The 18,767-nt window shown below is 40.9% G+C and overlaps 1 protein-coding gene and 1 non-coding gene across 2 annotated transcripts; both read right to left on the reverse strand.

The window, feature by feature from the left end:
- Positions 1 to 1,413: 1,413 nt before the first annotated feature.
- On the reverse strand, positions 1,414 to 16,632 carry NT5C1B (5'-nucleotidase, cytosolic IB). The gene is made up of 10 exons (XM_086328370.1): positions 16,510 to 16,632; positions 13,184 to 13,273; positions 12,671 to 12,853; positions 11,916 to 12,053; positions 9,891 to 10,394; positions 9,433 to 9,600; positions 8,212 to 8,341; positions 6,654 to 6,776; positions 6,065 to 6,249; positions 1,414 to 1,780 (listed from the first exon to the last, which is right to left on the reverse strand). The coding sequence occupies exons 1-10, from the start codon at positions 16,630 to 16,632 to the stop codon at positions 1,457 to 1,459; spliced, it is 1,968 nt and encodes a 655-aa protein (XP_086184496.1). The 3' UTR covers positions 1,414 to 1,456.
- On the reverse strand, positions 8,690 to 8,796 carry LOC147362771 (U6 spliceosomal RNA). The gene has a single exon (XR_015137543.1). It is a non-coding gene; the product is annotated as a U6 spliceosomal RNA (small nuclear RNA).
- Positions 16,633 to 18,767: the final 2,135 nt, after the last annotated feature.

Consider the following 18,767-nt stretch of genomic DNA (forward strand, 5'->3'; position numbering starts at 1 on the left):
TCCTTCCACATCTTCCCATCCTTCAAAGCCCACCTTCATTTCCTGACAACTTCCAGCCCATATAGATCTCTGCTTCAACCTCAGTTGGCACTGAAGACTATTAACCCTCTGGTGTTGGGTATTTGAACTTGTACATTTGATTTTTTCTAAGGGATTGTTAAATAGGATGGGATGGGATAATATCTGAGTCTGTCTTGTGGCCTTATTATTGGGTAATGCAGAGAAAACAGTAGGTACTCAGAAAGCATAATGACCGATATTATTTTAGACTGGCTTACATCCAGTTAGGAAGCAGATCAAAAAGTCTGTGTCAGCAGCGGTCTGATTTAATAGAACTAGGTATGGAATATGTGGGTGGGGTAGAGAAGAAATGGAGTAGAAGGAGCAAGAGAGGGTATGAGGAAGGGAAATAGCATATAGCTTTTGAAGTGAGATCTGAATTTGAATCTTAGTCCTACCATTTATTACCTGTACATTCCCAGTCAAACTATTTAATCTTTTTGAGTGTTAGGTTCTTCACTGATTACAAAAAAAAAAAAAAAAAAAGGAAGGTGATAATGTCATGAAGTTTGCTTTGATGAAAAATAAAGTAACCATTGAAAATAACCAGCTCATTGTTTCTAACATTGTAGTAGACTATGATTACTAACCAATCAATGCTTTTTTTTTTTTTTTGTAAACGAAAATCACAAAAGAATGACAACAATGAAGCTAGGAAGCTACACTTACTGTCACATTTTGAAGTGGTAGCCAAGACTTCTTTCCTCGTACAAACGTTGGACCTACCTGCCAGAACGAAAGCCAGAGACTTCAAATATGAAGCCATGTAGTCCAGAGACAATGAATCCACCAAATAAGCTTCAAAGATTCTAGGATGCTCTGTCTGGAACTCATCTTGGATGAAAGTAACTTGTATGAATAACTAGCTTCTTTATTTCTGAATGAACAATATCAAAATCGGTATACTCAGGCAGGTAGAGTGGTATTTTCATTTTTGCACTGATAGAAAGGCAGGGACAACAGACTAAAAAGCTCCAGTTTTCAAGAGTGTACTTAACCCCTATCTTTCCACTTGTGAAGACCCACTATTCTATAACAATGATGGGTAATGATTCATTCTAGCTACCAACATCCAAAAATGAGCAATGCTTTGTAAAACTAAGTAGGCTTCTGACATAGCCCTTTTGCAAGTTCTAAACTTACTCTAAAGAGTCATCACTATGACTTATACACAGAGGTAGTTGCAATGTTATCAACAGCATTGACAGCTCAAATGGAAATAGCTTGAAGGTAACCTGAGAGTTCAAAATGTTTTTGAAAACTCAAGAGAAAACCTTTGCAAATTAACAAAGTTGTGAGGTCTAGTCTACTTAAATACCTAATTACCCTAGGGATCCACAGATGATTCCGTAATACCAGACTCGATGCTTTATTTCTCCTCCCCATCCCTAATTGTTCACTTTTGACTAATTCCATAAGGTACATGAGCTGTGGTGGTACCATATTTCTGTGCCCCTTCAATGTGGAACATATGATCATCAAAGAAGAGATGGGGCCTTATCTTTGCCAAAATGGGACCTTTGGGGGCTCCAGCAAGGAAAAGAGCTTCGTCTATTTCTAGACCCCAGCGGCGAAGGGTTTTCAGCACGCGGGCGCCTGAACTGGCTGCACTCCTGGCTGTAACCAGGTAGGTCCGGATAGGGCAACATAACCGTTCGTCTTTGGCATAAAACTTCTTTTGCAGTCTGCCTAAATCTTCCATAAAGCCTTTCAAGGGACCCTGCAAAAGGAACATATGTCACAGCTGTCATCCATGGAGCAAAAGGAAGTGAATGCTAAAAAAGCAGATATTTATAAGAAACGTGTAATACTGCATGAAGCATGCAGTATAGACCAGTAATACATTGCTGAAACTCTTTCGTTTATTGTGATTATATTTCCTTGTATGGAACCATCCTTGCATTCTTAGAATACAAAATAGGATGGCCATATAATTTATCATTTGAACACACACATTTTAAGAGTGAAAGAAGCTTCTGTAAAAAGTTGAACCAGGGCAACAGACATAAACTATCCATGGGAAAATGGGGTTACTCTCAAGTTTAGCTTAGAACTGAACCAAAAACACTACTTTTTAAATTTATTTATTTTTGTAGAATTGTACATTTTAATATTTATATAAAGTGTACTTTTCTATCTTGTTCAGTTTCTTCAGGGTTTGAATCCAATCTTGTCTATATTTACTGTAATTTATATATACCCTACTTCACACTTACTTTTATCTTCAACCTTTCTGAACACTTACTTTTAGCTGTACCTCTAGCACAGGACAGAGAATTGGATTTTGCTATGTGATACAATCATAAAGTCTTAATTTTTAAAACAAAACTTGAGTTTATAGCATAGGTGAAATTAAAATGTATGACCGTATCACAAAACATGAGAGGGAGGAATTAAGAGTGTACTATTGTAAGATTCTTCCGTTATACATGATGTGGCATAATATTATTATGAAAGTAGACTGTTATTAATTAAGGTTGTATATTATATATCTGATGCTAACTACTATAAAATCTAACATGAGTAATAAATCATTAATGGTTATGCAATTTTAGGAAGCCTAAAAACATACAATATATACAACAAATGCTAAGTCACTTCAGTTGTGTCTGACTCTTTGTGACCCCATGTACCACAGCCCTCCAGACTACCCTGTCCATGGGATTCTCCAGGCAAGAATACTGGCGTGGGTTTCCATTTCCTCCTGCAGGGGATTGTCCCAACCCAGGGGCTGAACCTGTGTCTGTTATATATCCTGCATTGGCAGGCAGATTCTTTACCACTTGTTCCACCTGGGGAGCCCCCATGTACAATAAGTTAAAAAGCAAAAATAATAAAAGGAAAAAAAATTAAAGTTAACTCAAGATGAAACAAATCCAAAAAATAGGAAGATGGTAGATTTTAATCTGAGGCTTCCCTGGTGGCCTGGGTGGTAAAGAATTCGCCTACGGTGCAGGAGACCTAGGTTTGATCCCTGAATCAGGAAGATCCTCTGAAGAAGGAAATGGCAACCCACTCCAGTACTCTTGCTTGGGAAATCTCATGAACAGAGAGACTGGCAGGCTACAGTCCATGGGGTCTCAAAGAGTTGGACACAACTGAGTAACTTAACAACAGCAACAAATAAGTTTCTGCTAATTGAAGGACACTGAACAATATTTAAATTAAAAACAAGCGCAGACTGAGAGAAAATATGTGCAAAGAAATATATGATAAAGGACTTGTACCCAGAATATATAAAGAACTCTCAGAACTCAATAATAAAATGAAAAACAACCCAATTCACATGAGCAAGAGATCTGAACAGAAATTTTTTGCCAAAGAATACATATAATGGCAAAGCACTTAATAAAATGTTCAATATCATTTGTCATTAAGATAATGCAAATTAAAATCACAATGAGGTGCTATTATGTAACCACCAAACAGCTTAAAACAAACAGATGAAAAACAACTGACATCACCAAATACTGGCAAGGATGCAGAGTAAAAGATCTCTCATGGAAATGCAAAGTGGTATGACCACTTTGGAAAATAGTTTCTTTAAAGTTAAACATATATTTATCCTGTGACCTAGAAATCTTACTCCAAGGTATTTACCTATGAGAAATGAGATTTTATGTTACACAGAATCCTGTGTGAAAACGCTTAAAGTAGCTTTATTTATAAATGTCCCAAACTGGAAATGACCTAAATATTCTCCAGTAGGTAAATTGTTAAGAACATGTGGTTCATCCATAGAACAGGCTGCCTCTGCTGCTGCTAAGTCGCTTCAGTTGTGTCCGACTCTATGAGACCCCATAAACAGCAGCCCACCAGGCTCCCCCATCCCTGGGATTCTCCAGGCAAGAACACTGGAGTGGGTTGCCATTTCCCTCCCCAATGCAGGAAAGTGAAAAGTGAAAGTGAAGTCACACAGTCGAGTCTGACTCTTAGTGACCCCATGGACTACAGCCTACCAGGCTTCTCTGTCCCTGAGATTTTCCAGGCAAGAGCACTGGAGTGGGTTGCCGTTGCCTTCTCCGTAGAAAAGGCTAGTACTCAGCATAAAAAGGAATACACTACTGATACACGAATGACATGAATGAATCTCAAATGCATCATTTGAAGTAAAATAAATCAAATTCAAAAGACTGCATCCTTTGGGGCTCCATTTATATGATACCTGAAGAGGCAAAACATTAGGGACAGAAATCAGATTAGTGGTTGACAGATCCTAAAGAGAGGGAGTACAATGACTTACAAAGAAACACAAGTGAATTTTGTTAGTATTTTGAGTTCGATCATGGTTTCATGTCTGTACATGTATGTTTGCCAAAACCCTCAGAACCATACACTAAAAATGATGAATTATACTGTATATGAAGTACACCTCAACAACTCTGATTAAAACAGACACATACACACCCATATGCATGTGTGCGCACACACATACACAGAGATCACTATTCTAGAATGGTGAAATGAGACAGATATCAAATCAGGAGACAATGAGAGTGGATAAATTAATCCTGTCCAGCTGTCCCATTTGCTGGTGACCCTCAGATCTCCTCCATTTGAGACAATTGGACATTGTTATGACCAAACCACAAGCCCCACGGCCAACATAATTGAAAATCATAGTTAGGAATCATACCTCATAACTTCTTTCCCATCAGTGGAAACATCTGGCAAAATCTGGTCTTTATAGAAGAGCTACCCTTTCTATGTGAAAAGTAGCATATTTTTCCACCTTCAGAAGGACCATATTATGGAAACAAGTATGCTTAATAAAATTCATTGGGTATTTCTCCAATAACCAGTGTTGAGCTTCACAATTGTTTAATGGGAAAATGATTTAAAATATGGAAAAAAGGAACTGATAAGTACAGAATCTAAAAGAAAGTTTGATTATTTCCCGGGGATGAGGAAAAATGGTGTTTTAAGATTATCTTGAAATAATTATTTTCAGAATTTTTAAATGCTATTTTTTAGAGATCTTGTACATTTTAATAATATTTAAAGGTTAATATACAATTGGCTCTAAATTTCAGCAAAGCAAGCATGTCAATTATAACAAAGGGTATTCCTTTTATTAGTAAACTTTGTTAACACTGAACAACTTCTTGACATGAGCTCAAGACTTCTAAACAAGCTATTTCGGAAGGGACTATGAAGTTAAACACACACATGAACACATAGAATTTAAATATCACTTGAGCTGTAATGTGCGGTAAGTTAGTAAAACATTCAGCTTTCAACTAATCTCTTCATAGTTTTATAAATGTAATAAAACTAATAATATTTAAGTACATCTTAAGTTCAAGAAGAGCTGAGAAAAAAATGCCAATTAAAAAAAGGTCTTGGTAAGATTCACAGGTTAAACCTGAATGATCTATTGTTTCCTATTCAGTTTGGAGAAAATTTTGCTATTCAGATCTCCTTTGGTTTCGAAGTTGTAGGTTTTGTTTATTTTAGACCACAACTTTAACACTTCAATTCATGGATTGATTTCCCCAAACCTAAAATTTTAATTTCAGTTTGATTCATTGTTCATAGTTTGCACTTGTTTGAGGCTCATTATTTGACTGGATTCAAACTCTCAGTTTTGCAGATTTTTCTCAATCATGTTATGCCTTCATGGAGTCTGAGGTCATGGATGAGAGATTCAACAAGTTTACTGACTGGCTGGAAATGATCTTACTATTTTGAGAACTTATTATGTAGAATTGGCTAATTTGTAAGCTGTATTACCTCTCTTTCTTTACTTATAATTTGGAGGAGATGAACTCTTTATCATGGGGAGAGGATAGAAACATTTCCAAAAGGATAAAAGAACACTAAAAAAAAAAAACCAAAAACGTTGGCAGCTTTAAAATGAGGAGTTCATGAAAGAAAGAGAGAAGGCTACAAAGGATAAGAAGTGAGAAGTGCCTAAAAAAATTTATAAAACAGTGAAGAAATAACTATATCTATATGTTGGAAAATAAGTAGATCAAAATAAAGCAGCTTTCACTGAACCTACCTGACCAAGAGGCTTATTGTCTGCTAGGGCTTCATGTTGGAAGCATTTGTCCAGCCCGTGATCCTTGGTACTGTGTTCAGGCTCCTCACAGAAGAGGACAGCATCCCCATCAAAGACCACACGGAGCTGTGTGTCGCAGTAAGACATGTCCTTGGCGCCTTCATACATCGTTGCGGAGGCGATCCCTGGCAGACCATTGGAATTAATAAACAGTCTTAGGCCCATGAGTTTTAGGGTCTACTATTTAAAAACAAAACTAAGAATAGTCCTCCCAGACCTTGAATTTCCTCTCTGGCTATTACCTGACAACTCAACTCCTCTTCACAACCACACATCTCAAACGAGCTGTCTTTGAGCTGCCTCTGTTGCTATAAGGGATGGGAGGGTGTAAAATGGATGTAGGACAATCACCGAAGACGTCCACCTCAAGGAAGGTCAAAGCTCTAAAAGACAAACTTAAGGGCTGCTACTTGTGGAAACACCTTAGCAGAAAATCCAGTGACAGTGATGTAAACAACATAATCACTGGAGCCCAAGGAAACACTAGTGAGACTTCTTTATTAACGAGAAAGAAAAAACCAAGGAATACCTTCTTGTATTGCTTCTAGTACTTTGTCAGAATCCGCAGAAACATACAAGTTGGTAAGATATGCCTTCAAATAGCCAATGGGGCTTTTTCCTCCAGTCAGACAGAAGCGGTCAATTAGTAATCCTATTATCAGGCAAGAAAGACTTTGTTATGGCAGCAAGTTAAAGACAGCATGCTTACTGGAAATGCAAATTAAAGCTGCCTTCAGAATAACTGAGTGCCTAGAGAAATTTTAGAATTATGTTCATAGTACCAATATTGAAAAATGTCTCAGCTATTTTATATAATAGTAGGTATGTCTGCTGCATAATAATTTATGAAGTATGTCCAGATAGGCCACGCCAGTTTACTGTCACAACAACTGAGATGGCAGGCATTATTATCCTCATTATAGAAAAGGAAACTGAGACATAAATACTTGTTTAAACCCACTAGATAACATTGACTCTTGTCTAGGCTAGAAGAGTGCACCTTTGCTTCAGCTATAGCCTCCTCACTTGATGAGAGGGCCACCTGAGATGTGGCTCTATTTTTAAGTACCATTTCCATATTTTCTTAGTAACAATACAATGTAATAGTCAGTAGTGATAGGGTTTAAACTATTTCCCTAAAACTGAAGAACAAAAGGTCTGAAATTGTCTCTCTTGACTTGAAATTTTAAATGAGGTCATTATCAGACTAAAAATTAATAGACCTTTAAATGTCTTCTGAATCAACCAAAGTTTTTAAAAAAACACTAGATGCTGGTGAGAAGTCTGTAAAATAGGCACTTACATACACTATGGATGAAAGTATGAATTGGCACGGACTGTCTAGAAAGTAATTTTGTATTTAGTAATAGAAGTATTTTTAAATTAAGTTTATTTATTTTTAATTAAAGGATAATCGTTTTACCAAATTTAAATCTTATTTTTTCTTGGACATACCCGTAAGACTGGACATGTCACTTAGCAAATAGGCTAAAGGTCTCCACATAAGTCAGGTAAATTCATAAGAGGAAAAATGGGGACCTCCCTTGAAACTCTCTAACACACTGATGGAGATGTCATGAAGAGTCTAGTGTCAAACAAATTTTCCCTGTAAAGGAATAAAGACAGTTTTGCTGGCATGGGTATGAATTTGATGTACGGGGCAAGCAGCCGGGGAGAGTCAGATGTTAAGAGTGGAAAGGAAAGGTAAAAACCTTAAAACCTTTAACATGCATCTGTGGTGAGCAAGAAGTCTGATCACACAGAGAAAGCCCTAGGCTGACGGCTCCTTGAAGTCAAGTTCAGAAGTGAAAAACGTAAAACAGAGAAATATATTGCAGGGCCTGGGATTAAGACTTTGAAATTCACACTTGACAAGTTAAGTCCAGAGCTTTGGGCCCGACTCTGGGCTGAAGTTAAAAATGAACATGGCCTCTCTTGTTCTGACATAGGCAAATAAACATTCTCACGCAGAAGGGGGTGTCAGTATCAAAGAGGCTGCATTAGTTAGGCCACGGCGAGCAAAATAACATGGCTTCTCTCTTCCAGAGCAGCAAGCTGTTCCTCCACACGGTATTTATTTTACTTACCGTAGTGATTGACGCTGTTTATAAGCCGCACTCCCACTTGGGCATGGTTATTAGTCATCAGTACAATATCAAATAAGTCCTGTTCGTCAGGATACAGCTCACGGAGTCTACAGTTGACATGCTGCAGTGCCTGCAGGTTACAAACACGGACGTGTGTGAGGAGGGCCAGGCAAGGTGGGCATCGGGGGTCTGGAGGGAACGGATCCCTTAGGTGTCCAATTCAAGCTCCGAAGACTCTTCCCTGAGAGATTGTGGCTCCTTTAAGGCAGGGTTATGCCATTCATTTCAGTATTTTCAGCCTCTCATACAAAGGACCTCAGCAAATGTTTATTGAAAGATGGGTGATGTTTTGGTTTACTAGAATTATTTCTGTGAGGTAGACATAAGATCAGGCTAACCCTTTTAGGGTTTGTCTATTTTTGTTTTTGATTCATAAAACCTGCCTTTTTTGATCATCTGATGATTATTTTTTATTGTGAAACATATAGGCTGCCTCAAGAGTTCTCATGTTATCCTTGCACAGAGGCCATGTTAATGGTCTCTGTATTGTTCCAATTTTAGCACAAGTGCCACCAAAGTGAGCATTTTGTCTATTTTTTAAATGTGAGTCTTTAGAATAGGTTTGTGGTTTCATCCAATGATTCCACTATGCTCCATAACTACTTTCTACTTACAACTAGCAGAGGTGTCATTTGTTTCTGCCTGGTTATGATGTTATTGTATCATATTTGTATAAGCTGTATAGGGGATCAGAGCTAGAAGTGCTATACATTTTAGTGCAAATTCCAAGATTACTTTCTCTATTAAAATCATGCCCCTAAGTGCCAAGAGCATCTTGACTTTTTAATGTGCTGTGTTTGGGGCAGGAGAAGCTAATGTGAATTTCATCATATTTGAATGGGGTGTTTCATTTCTACTACTTGGAATTGTAAACTCACTGTTGCTTCTGGTTATTGCTCCTTCTGTGGAGGGAATGATCGTTTCTGTTACAGATCTCAGGATTTGGACTCAGAGTTCCAAACCTCGGGCTGCAGTCCCTCCCTCAACAGTGTTGAAGTTTCTTTGAAAATACAAAGTGACCTAGGGTCAACTTGCAAATGGCAAGAATGACAAGGGTGGACTAGGAATGATAAGGAAAACTGGATGAGATCCTAAGGGTTGGCATGGGTCCTTGCCTGCCCTCTAAAGTCCTGGAGGGCCAGAGACAGCTTTGCAGAGTACCTTGACAAAGCGGAAGGCCGGCCCTGGGGTCAAGACGACATTCTCGTTGGTAAGCTGATACTCCATGTATTTCTCCAGACCCTCTTCATCATAGATTTTCCTGCTGTCCATCATGTTGAAGAGTGCCCCGGATGACACAGCAACAGTGATGGCATGCTTGGGTTTGGGCTGCAGAGAGGGGCACCAACAGGAGGACAGTCACGCAGATACAAAGGGGTCAGGAATAGAGCTCATGCCAGGGTAGGGTGGGAAGCAAATAGGTGGTCCTGGCTTGGAGGACTGGGATGCTGGAGACAGCCAAGAATGGGATCCTGGCGTCTACAGTGCAGAGGGGCAGGTTTAGGGAGGAGAAGCAGTGGCCTGAGTGAGCTTCCCTGCACCACGGAGAGGAGCTAGGCCTCAGGGCTGGGCTGCGTGGGGATAAACCCGGGTGCCCAGGGGAGGCAGGCCCTGCTCACCGGCCTGGGGCGCGAGCAGTTGGGTGTCTTCTCGTACAGTGTTCTCACGGACGCCCAGTAGGCCTCATCCTCGTCCTCCTCTTCCTCTCGTTTCCTGGCCAGTTCGGACACACAGTCGTGGTCCATCTGAGAGGGGTAGAGCATCCTGCGCTGAGTATAGGATTTCCATTCGGAGGGAGGCGTGCGCGAGTATTCCCGCTGGTGTGTGTCCCTGGAATCGTGCGAGTCCCGGGAGCGGGACATGTCTCGCGTGTCCCGGGACTCTCTCTTCTCCCGGCTTTCTCGCATCTCTCGCCCCGTGCTGTGAGACCAGGTGTCAGGATTCTCAGACTTGGTGGTGCGCCGGGACGTGGTCTGCAGCTGGGCCTCCGGGGACATGGAATTCCGTGAGTCGAGTGGCATGTTTTGCGTGGTTGGTGAGGGCTGTGCTGACAGCTGTTTCGGTGACTCTTGATGGCTAGGGGAGGTGGATGAAGTCCGGGAGGTCGTGGAGCTATTGGGGAGCTGGAACAAGAAAGTGGGCCTCTGGGTTCCATGCTTGCTTAGGGTCCCTGTACTCCTCTCCACCCAGCTGGCATCAAGGAGCTGTCCCTTCTGTCTGTTCCATTCCTAGCTCTTACATGGATCCTGGTTCATCTCAGCTTCTTTTAAATAGGGCTTAGTAGTAGTAGTAGTAGTAATTTAGTCGCTAAGTCGTGTCCAACTCTTGCGACCCTATGGACTGTAGCCTGCCAGGCTCCTCTAGGGATTCTCCAGGCAAGAATACCGGATTGGGCTGCCATTTCCTTCTCCAGGGGATCTTCCCAACCCAGGAATCGAACCTGGGTCTCCTGCATTGCAGGCAGATTCTTTACCGACTGAGCTATGAGGGAAGCCCTTAAATAGGGCTTAAGGGGCTCCAAATGTTAGACATTTCTGTTATGTGAACACAAAGACAGCTCTCATTTTCCCCAGCTGCCCTGTCAGCCCCTTTCACTTTCTTTGTTCATTTCCTTTTGTGATAGACAGGGTGGAGGTCCTTTTCCTTGCTCCTACATAGTCGGCACACACTTTACAAAGTTCTGTCACTTTGTTCACATACACCTGCTTAGTCAGAGACCTCCAGGTAGGACAGAGGGCTTGAGTAAGGGACCTTGCTTGCCCCTGTCTCCACCTGCCACCTCCAGTTAACTCAGCGAGTGGCTGGACCGGAAGTCCCCACCACTGAAGGCTCTATAAAGCATCATGTCAGGGCATGTGTCTCCACCTTTGCCCCCTGTTGTTAAAGCAGCGAATACTGGGAAGGTCGGCAGGCTGGAGAATCAAGTGACTCCCCTTCAGAGTTTCTTGTGCCAGGGAAGTTCAACTGGAGAGAATCATCTTCCTAAACTGGAAGCAATCTTTCTAGAGAAAGGACTCTTTCACTAAGGTGTAAGAGAGATTATAAGTATCCATATATCATTCCAGCTTTTGTGACTGTTTCACAAGTTTCAAAAGGCAAGTTCTTGGTTAAATTATTGAGCCAGTCCTCACAAAGATAGACAGATTGTTTCTCCCAGTGCCTGGGACCGGGTCACCCTCTGCATTCAAAAACTTAATCTCACGACAGACTTTTTCTTTTGTGTGACTAGGCCTAGTTAAGGGCTCACAGTGTCACACAGCCTAGTATTCTTCAACAATTTATCTCCTTTGTTGACCTTTTCACCCCCTCTTCTGAGTCTTGAGTATTCAATGAATAGTTTTTAAATGTGTGAAGTAAGGAAGGAGAAACCGTGGAGTTTAATCATTCAGGGAGCCGTTTAGAGACCTAGAGACTCTAGGTTTTGATTTAGTTCTGTGGGCATTACTAATGAGAAATCTTAGGTGACTCTGTGTTTCAGTTTCCTTACGCTGGGGATTAGTGGGGGTGGGAGTGTGTGACACTAATTAGCTGAAAGATATAAAATACACAGAACAGGGCCTGGCACATAGAAAGTATCAATGCACATTGCTGTTATTATTACTATTATTCTGCAATGTGCTCTTCCCTTTCGTGCCCATCTCTACCTTAAGACTGGTGTTCTTGCTTCTGGACTCCTCTGCTGATGGAGGTCTGGTGGATGGGCTCCGTGAAGTTCGAGACCACTGATTTCGCACTACGTACCCTCGAGAGTCTGACTTCGGCAAAGTTAATTCTTGTGATCCCTTTTGAGGAGAGAAGAGACCCAGAAGTGTAATACCCCACCCCCACCCCCTGTCCTTCCACACATGTTTTGATGAAATAGCCATGTCGAGCTAAATATGGCAGTGATCAGTGAGAAGGTCCCTGACCTCTATAACCTGTAATTCAGCCTTAGCCCTTGTGTATTTTTCTAGCTCTGATTGAATCCTAACTTCTGTGAGGATCCATGAAGTGGGAATCTACCTGGAAGGGCATCCAAAACCAAGAAGCAAATCTGGTATCTCATGTTTTTTCACCTGTGACTCTAAGAGTCTTATGCGAAGCTTAGTAGAGTTGAGCATTCTTCCTCCCTTTTCCCCACATCTTTCCTTAAGGATGAGCCTGTTATCAGATGCTGAAAAGACATCTCCAGCACTTTTGACCAGACTGCAAAGATGAAAGCAGCTGGTACCTGGTTAAGGCTGCCGCAGGGCTCCAGGCACTGCAGGAGAAGGAATAGCGCCCTCTAGCACTCCCTTTGGGAGGAACAGGATGGAGGAGACCATGGAGAGGCAAGTGGACATTTCTGTTCCCGTATCCTTCCCCTCACCCAGATTGCCTGTGGCTCCCCTCCAAAATCAATAGTTTGATCTCTGCTCACCCTGATCATCGTGATCTGCCGGCCCTGTTCCCACAACAGGCACATGTGAATATAAATACGTATTGTGCGGCAGGGGCTAAGAAGTACTTTTCCCTCAGCTGCACAAAGGCAGCGTCTACACGATGGGTGACCCCGCATGGAGCAACATCTCAGCGAGTGATTCGGTATGACTGCACGCCTCATCTGAAAGATGGTGCAGAAAATGGTCAATGTGATGGCCAGACTCCCCTTCCCTCCCTGATTTGAACATAGACCAGTCTCTTCCCTTAGACTGAGCAGAGGTTTCTATACCACTTGTTCTGTATGAAGACTGGGATGTGGACTGGACTGGGAGGCAGGGACCAGCTAGCTTCTCCTAGGTTTTTCTCAACCTCTCCACAAGGGCATTAGGTATCCCTTAATGCACATCTTGATAGCTTGGTCTTGTCTCCCCAAACTCCACTGCCCCCTAATATTTTTTGTTATGCTGTCTACTCTTTAATTTTCTCACCAACTCTAAAGAGGTCAGCTCACCTGAGTGGTCAGACGAACTGATTTCTCAGAATCCTTTCTAGATTTATCTCCTTCTAGGCTGTCTTTTGAGTACCTCGATCCAGTCTCATTCTTGACATGGAAACAAAGAATGTTTATTAATTTTTTACCTCAGGGACATTAGAAACTTTGGGTATGGGGAATGAAAGGATAAATAAGAATTAGAATTTGTCTCCTTGCCATTATCAAAAAATATAGATTTTAGATATTATTTTTTCCCCTGTTCTAACAAGCGTGAGTAAAAAGAATACATATCAGAGAACTATACGAACAAATTTTTAATATAGAAATTTGTTGATGTATAGATTTGAGGTGGTGGTAGTTTAGTTGCTAAGTCGTGTCTGACTCGTCTGACTCTTGTGACCCCATGGACTGTAGCCCAGCAGGCTTCTCTGTCCATGGGATTTCCCAGGCAAGAGTACTGGAGTGGGTTGCCATTTCCTTCTCCAGGGGATCTTCCTGACCCAGAAATTGAACCTGGGTCTCTTCCTTTACAGGCATTCTCCTGCATTTCAGATGGATTCTTTACCGACTGAGCCACCAAGAAAGGCCAATAGATTTCGAAACATGATGCATTTATCATTTGAAAAATGATAACGGGGGAAATGCTTTGGGATAATTTCCCAGAGGTCAGTAGCACTTAGAATTAAGTGTGGAGTTGCTTACACAGAACATTTTTTTCCCCATTACTCAGAAGGTTGCTTCTTATGGAACTTTTTCATTTGCCATGTAGAATTGAAACTTCTCTCTCTCTTTTTTTTTTTTTTTTTTCCATAAACCAATTTTCTGTAGATCTGAGCCTCATCAATAATAGATTTTTAAAATCAAAGACCTTAATCCTATAGAAATCAATCAATAGGCATGTATTCTATCCGTATCATCTAACTATTCATAGCATCAAGAGTGAAAAGAGGTTTCTTATCAATAAACTAATAGGGAAGGCCATGCAGGAAAACACAAGATGATAACTTATTTCATGGACATCTATTCAATTTTTTTTTTCATTTTCAATTGCAGGAAATACTATTTTACTGGACCAGTATTTCTATTGCTTCCTGCCAATTCAGTAACTATAATGCAGTCAAGATTAATATTATTTATCTGTTTAAGGAGCTCAACTTCCAGCATAAATTGAGGTTTTCAAGGGCAGTCTGTTAATCTCTTTATGCTCTGTGTCTTGCACTCATGAAAAATCTCGAGTTGAGTGATTGAGTCTGTGTCTGAAGAGAATGGCCTAGCTGTGCATTCCTAGAACTAATCCTAAAATCTTTTTGTCACCGTGCCCCCAAACACACACACACCACCACCACCACCGTAAAATCCCACCACTTCTAACTCCAAAAGATATTTGAATCCAGTCCCTCTTCTCCATTTCTTTTACCATTGCCTTGTTCTAGGCCTTTAGATCATTATGGACATGTAATCTTAAAATACAGCTTTTAACCAGATTTTATGGCCTCAAATCCTCTCAACTTCTAGGTCTATCTACTCGATTTATTTATGATATTTATAAAATGTAAATCTACTGATGCTTTATTTTCAGGTGCATTCTTCATTCGCTTGGTTAGAGAGACAAGAGACTCATGCTGTATCCTGTCTACCTGTAACTTGTATACCCTCCACTCTACATCTTATTTCTGTTCTATTTATGCCAAATGACTTGTATTTGTCTGTATACCACCCTTATTTTCTTAAAACCTCCTTTTCCCCTCAGTGTTCTTCAGAGCTAAGCTCAGCATGACCTGGGAGAAGTTCCCAGTGTTAAACATTCCTCCGTGTTGCCTGTGTCTTGTGTACACACTTTTACTGAGCGCCAAATTGAACTTTGTTTATGTATTCTCTTTCCTACTAGGCTGTGCATTCTTCAAAGATAGCAACTGTGTTTCACCTCTTACCACTCGCGTGTGAGCATCTGCTCAATGAATGCTGATTATTGGATGGACTTACACCACATGCTTTCAGCTCCTTTTCCTCCACTCTCCATATTCTTTACCTCTCCTTTTGTTTCTATGTGTGGTCATCCTCTGAAATTTGATTGCTGCAAAGCATTGCCCCCGAGAAAAGGATGGGCTGACATCTATGTTTCCTCAGTCCTTTGGCAAGATTCTAGGACATTCAATTCACTGACCTTCTTTTTCTGTTTCAGAGATGTTTGACTCATTTCTCTAACTACTGATATTCTTTTGTTGTTATGTAGGTTTTCTTCTCCCCAGCTCCATTTCCTGTTGTTTCTGTTGCTCAGTTTAGGTTTGCATTTAGAATGTCAAATTTATGACATCATATGTGATTCCATAGTAACCAGCTGACTCTGTGAATATGTGACTTTTTAAAAAAAGAAATAGTATTTATTTGAGTGCATCCATTCATAACCATTGTCTGGGTTTTTATGAATCAATGTCTAAACAATGTTCAAATGTTTAATATCACCATCAGCATTACTGTTTCCTTCTTTTTAAATCTGTCTAATATTTCTAAGTTACTTATCCTATCAATCCCGTTTGTGGGTGTACATTTTCTGGTACTGCCAAAATGAATGGCAGACTCATTTGTGGGCCTGATCATTTCTTACTATTTATCCTGACACACTTTGGAGAACTTTCTGAAAATCTGGAGACTATTTTTAACCGCTGAGACCTGTTCTACACTTGAGTGTAGCTTCAGTATTTGGTGTATCTTTCACAATGGCAAGGCCACGTCCATTCATTAAGTTAAAGTACTTAATGTGGATAGACATAGTGTGGCAGAATGACACTTTCACTGTTTTGCCTGGTGTTTGCCCCATCCCGAAACATCTAAACATACATCTGTCCCTCTTGTGTACACACAGAGAAGAATACGTAAAATCCAGTCCCTGACTCTGGTGTATAAGGTCCAATAATGTTCTTCACTTATGGTTCTGCTTTTAGGTCAGAGACATGTGCCATGTCTATCTGATATTGTCAAGCCATCATGGAGTGAGACAGGAGAAGTTCTGACAGCTTTAATCAAAGTTCTCCAGAGGTCTTCTAGATAGTTGGTTATGTACACTCCAGGTTAGACTGCCTGGTTTTCCATCCTTAAATTCTGTCCCCTCCCAGCCCCCATTTCTCACTGTGATCTCTGACAGGTTGTTTAATGATCCTAAATCTCAATATCCTCATTTAGAAAATGAAGATAATGATGGTATCAGCACCAAATGGCAGTTGTGATAGTTGAAATATAAAGTTTTGAAGACAATGGCATTCATGAGTTAGCAGTGGACACTGTCCATGTCACAAAAAGGATGGCTTGGGGCATGTTGGGCCTCATGTTAGTCAACATAGCTGCACCTTTCCTGAGACAACTGAATAGCTTATGGAAGGAAAGAAAAATTTGATTTTCCCGTTGTCTTCATCTGCCACTTGAATTGGTTTGCTGCGTCCATTTTCTCCTGCTGTGTAACAAATCGCCATTTATTTATCAGTTTAAACAAGTCTGTTTATTATCTCATAGTTCCTCAAACTAGAAGTCTAAGTGGTCTTAACTGAGTTCTCTGCTCAGGATCACCTAAGGCTGAAACCAAGGTACGCCGGGATGGATTGGAAGCTCTGAGGAAAAATCTGCTTCCAAGTCAGTTCATGTTCAAGGAATCCAGTTTCCTGCAACTGTAGGACTGAAGTCCAAGTTGCTGGATGTTGGCCAGCATTTACTCTCAGCTCCCAGAGGCCATTCTCAGGTCCTTGCCCCAAGCCCTCCCTCTCATTAATGGGGAACCTCCGTCATGTTGAATTCCTTTCTTGTCTTGAATCTCTCTGCCTTTCTCTTCTGTTAAGGGACAGAGACAATGCTTTGTTCTTAAAGAAATCAAATGATTAGGTTATGCCTACTTGGAAAAAATCTCCTTTTAATATAACCAAGTCAGCTGATGAGTAAGCTAAATGATAGCTACAAAATCTCTTTGTAGAACATATCATGGAGGTGGTGTCCCACTTCATACAGGGGGAAGGAATCATTTAAGGATAAGGGTCTTCTGTGGGCCATCATCTTAAACTGTGTCCACCACACTCACTTAACTTACTTTACCTTAGTGACTTTTCAAATCCGGAGCTAAAAGAGTAAAACCCAGGCTTGCAAATTATTGACCACCATCTTCTACCTCAAGGAATATAGGCTAACTAGGACTTCTTTAGGCACTTGATTTAAATACCTTTTCTATTTTTGAAAGTATGGGAAAGTTAATAGATGGAGAGGTGTCTGAGCTTATTCTTAAGTCTCTTGGATTCAAGTGTTTGGATATTTTTGGAGGAGTGATGAACGTATCCCTTTAGCCCTCTGATAGTCTGTGACTGTTTTAGCAGTCGTGGAACAGCCCTGGGAGCACCTTGACACCTACTGAGTGTTTGTTGTTGTTGTTTAGTTGCTCAGTCATGTCCTACTCTTTGTGACCCCATAGACTGTAGCCCACCAGGCTCCTCTGTCCATAGGTTTCCCAAGTAAGAAAGAATACCGTGGGTTGTGATTTCCTCCTCCAGGGAATCTTCCCAACCCAAGGACTGAACCTGCATCTCCTGCATTGAGAGATGGCTTCTTTACCACTGAGCCACTAGGGTGGCTAGGGAAGTCCAATGATTTTTTTTTTTTCCTAAAAATAAACTCAGCAGTGGCCACAGGACTGGAAAAGGTCAGTTTTCATTCCAATCCCAAAGAAAGGCAATGCCAAAGAATGCTCAAACTACCACACAATTGCACTCATCTCACATGCTAGTAAAGTAATGCTCAAAATTCTCCAAGCCAGGCTTTAGCAGTTTGTGAACCATGAACTTCCAGATGTTCAAGCTGGTTTTAGAAAAGGCAGAGGAACCAGAGGTCAAATTGCCAACATTCGTTGGATCATCAAAAGAGCAAGAGAGTTCCAGAAAAACATCTATTTCTGCTTTATTGACTATGCCAAAGCCTTTGACTGTGTGGATCACAATAAACTGTGGAAAATTCTGAAAGAGATGGGAATACCAGACCACCTGACCTACCTCCTGAGAAACCTGTATGCAGGTCAGGAAGCAACAGTTAGAACTGGACCTGGAACAACAGATTGGTTCCAAACAGGAAAAGGAGTATATCAAGTCTGGATATTGTCACCCTGCTTATTTAACTTTTATGCAGAGTACATCATGAGAAACGCTGAGCTGGAAGAAGCACAAGCTGAAATCAAGATTGCTGGGAGAAATATCAACAACTTCAGACAGGCAGATAATACCACCCTTATGGCAGAAAGTGAAGAGGAACTCAAAAGCCTCTTGATGAAAGTGAAAGAGGAAAGTGAAAAAGTTGGCTTAAAGCTCAACATTCAGGAAACTGAGATCATGGCATCCGGTCCCATCACTTCATGGCAAATAGATGGGGAAACAGTGGAAACAGTGGCTGACTTTATTTTGAGGGGGCTCCAAAATCACTGCAGATGGTGACTGCAGCTATGAAATTAAAAGACACTTACTCCTTGGAAGGAAAGTTATGACCAAGCTAGACAGCATATTAAAAAGCAGAGACATTACTTTGTCAACAAAGTTCCATCTAGTCAAGACTATGGTTTTTCCAGTGGTCGTGTATGGAT

This window comes from Bos grunniens, chromosome 11 (assembly GCF_055505025.1).
Source record: "Bos grunniens cultivar Pamir isolate PY7600 chromosome 11, Bosgru_T2T1.0, whole genome shotgun sequence".
In the NCBI taxonomy this organism is placed as follows: Eukaryota; Metazoa; Chordata; class Mammalia; order Artiodactyla; family Bovidae; genus Bos; species Bos grunniens.

Coding starts and splice junctions, on each gene's coding strand:
- NT5C1B (XM_086328370.1), bottom strand. CDS start 16,632: ATGGCGATTTGTTACACAGCAGGAGAAAATGGACGCAGCAAACCAATT. Junction 6,777..8,211: donor AAACAGCGTCAATCACTACG/GTAAGTAAAATA, acceptor GCCTGATAATAG/GATTACTAATTGACCGCTTC. Junction 1,781..6,064: donor ACAATAAGCCTCTTGGTCAG/GTAGGTTCAGTG, acceptor TTCCTTTTGCAG/GGTCCCTTGAAAGGCTTTAT.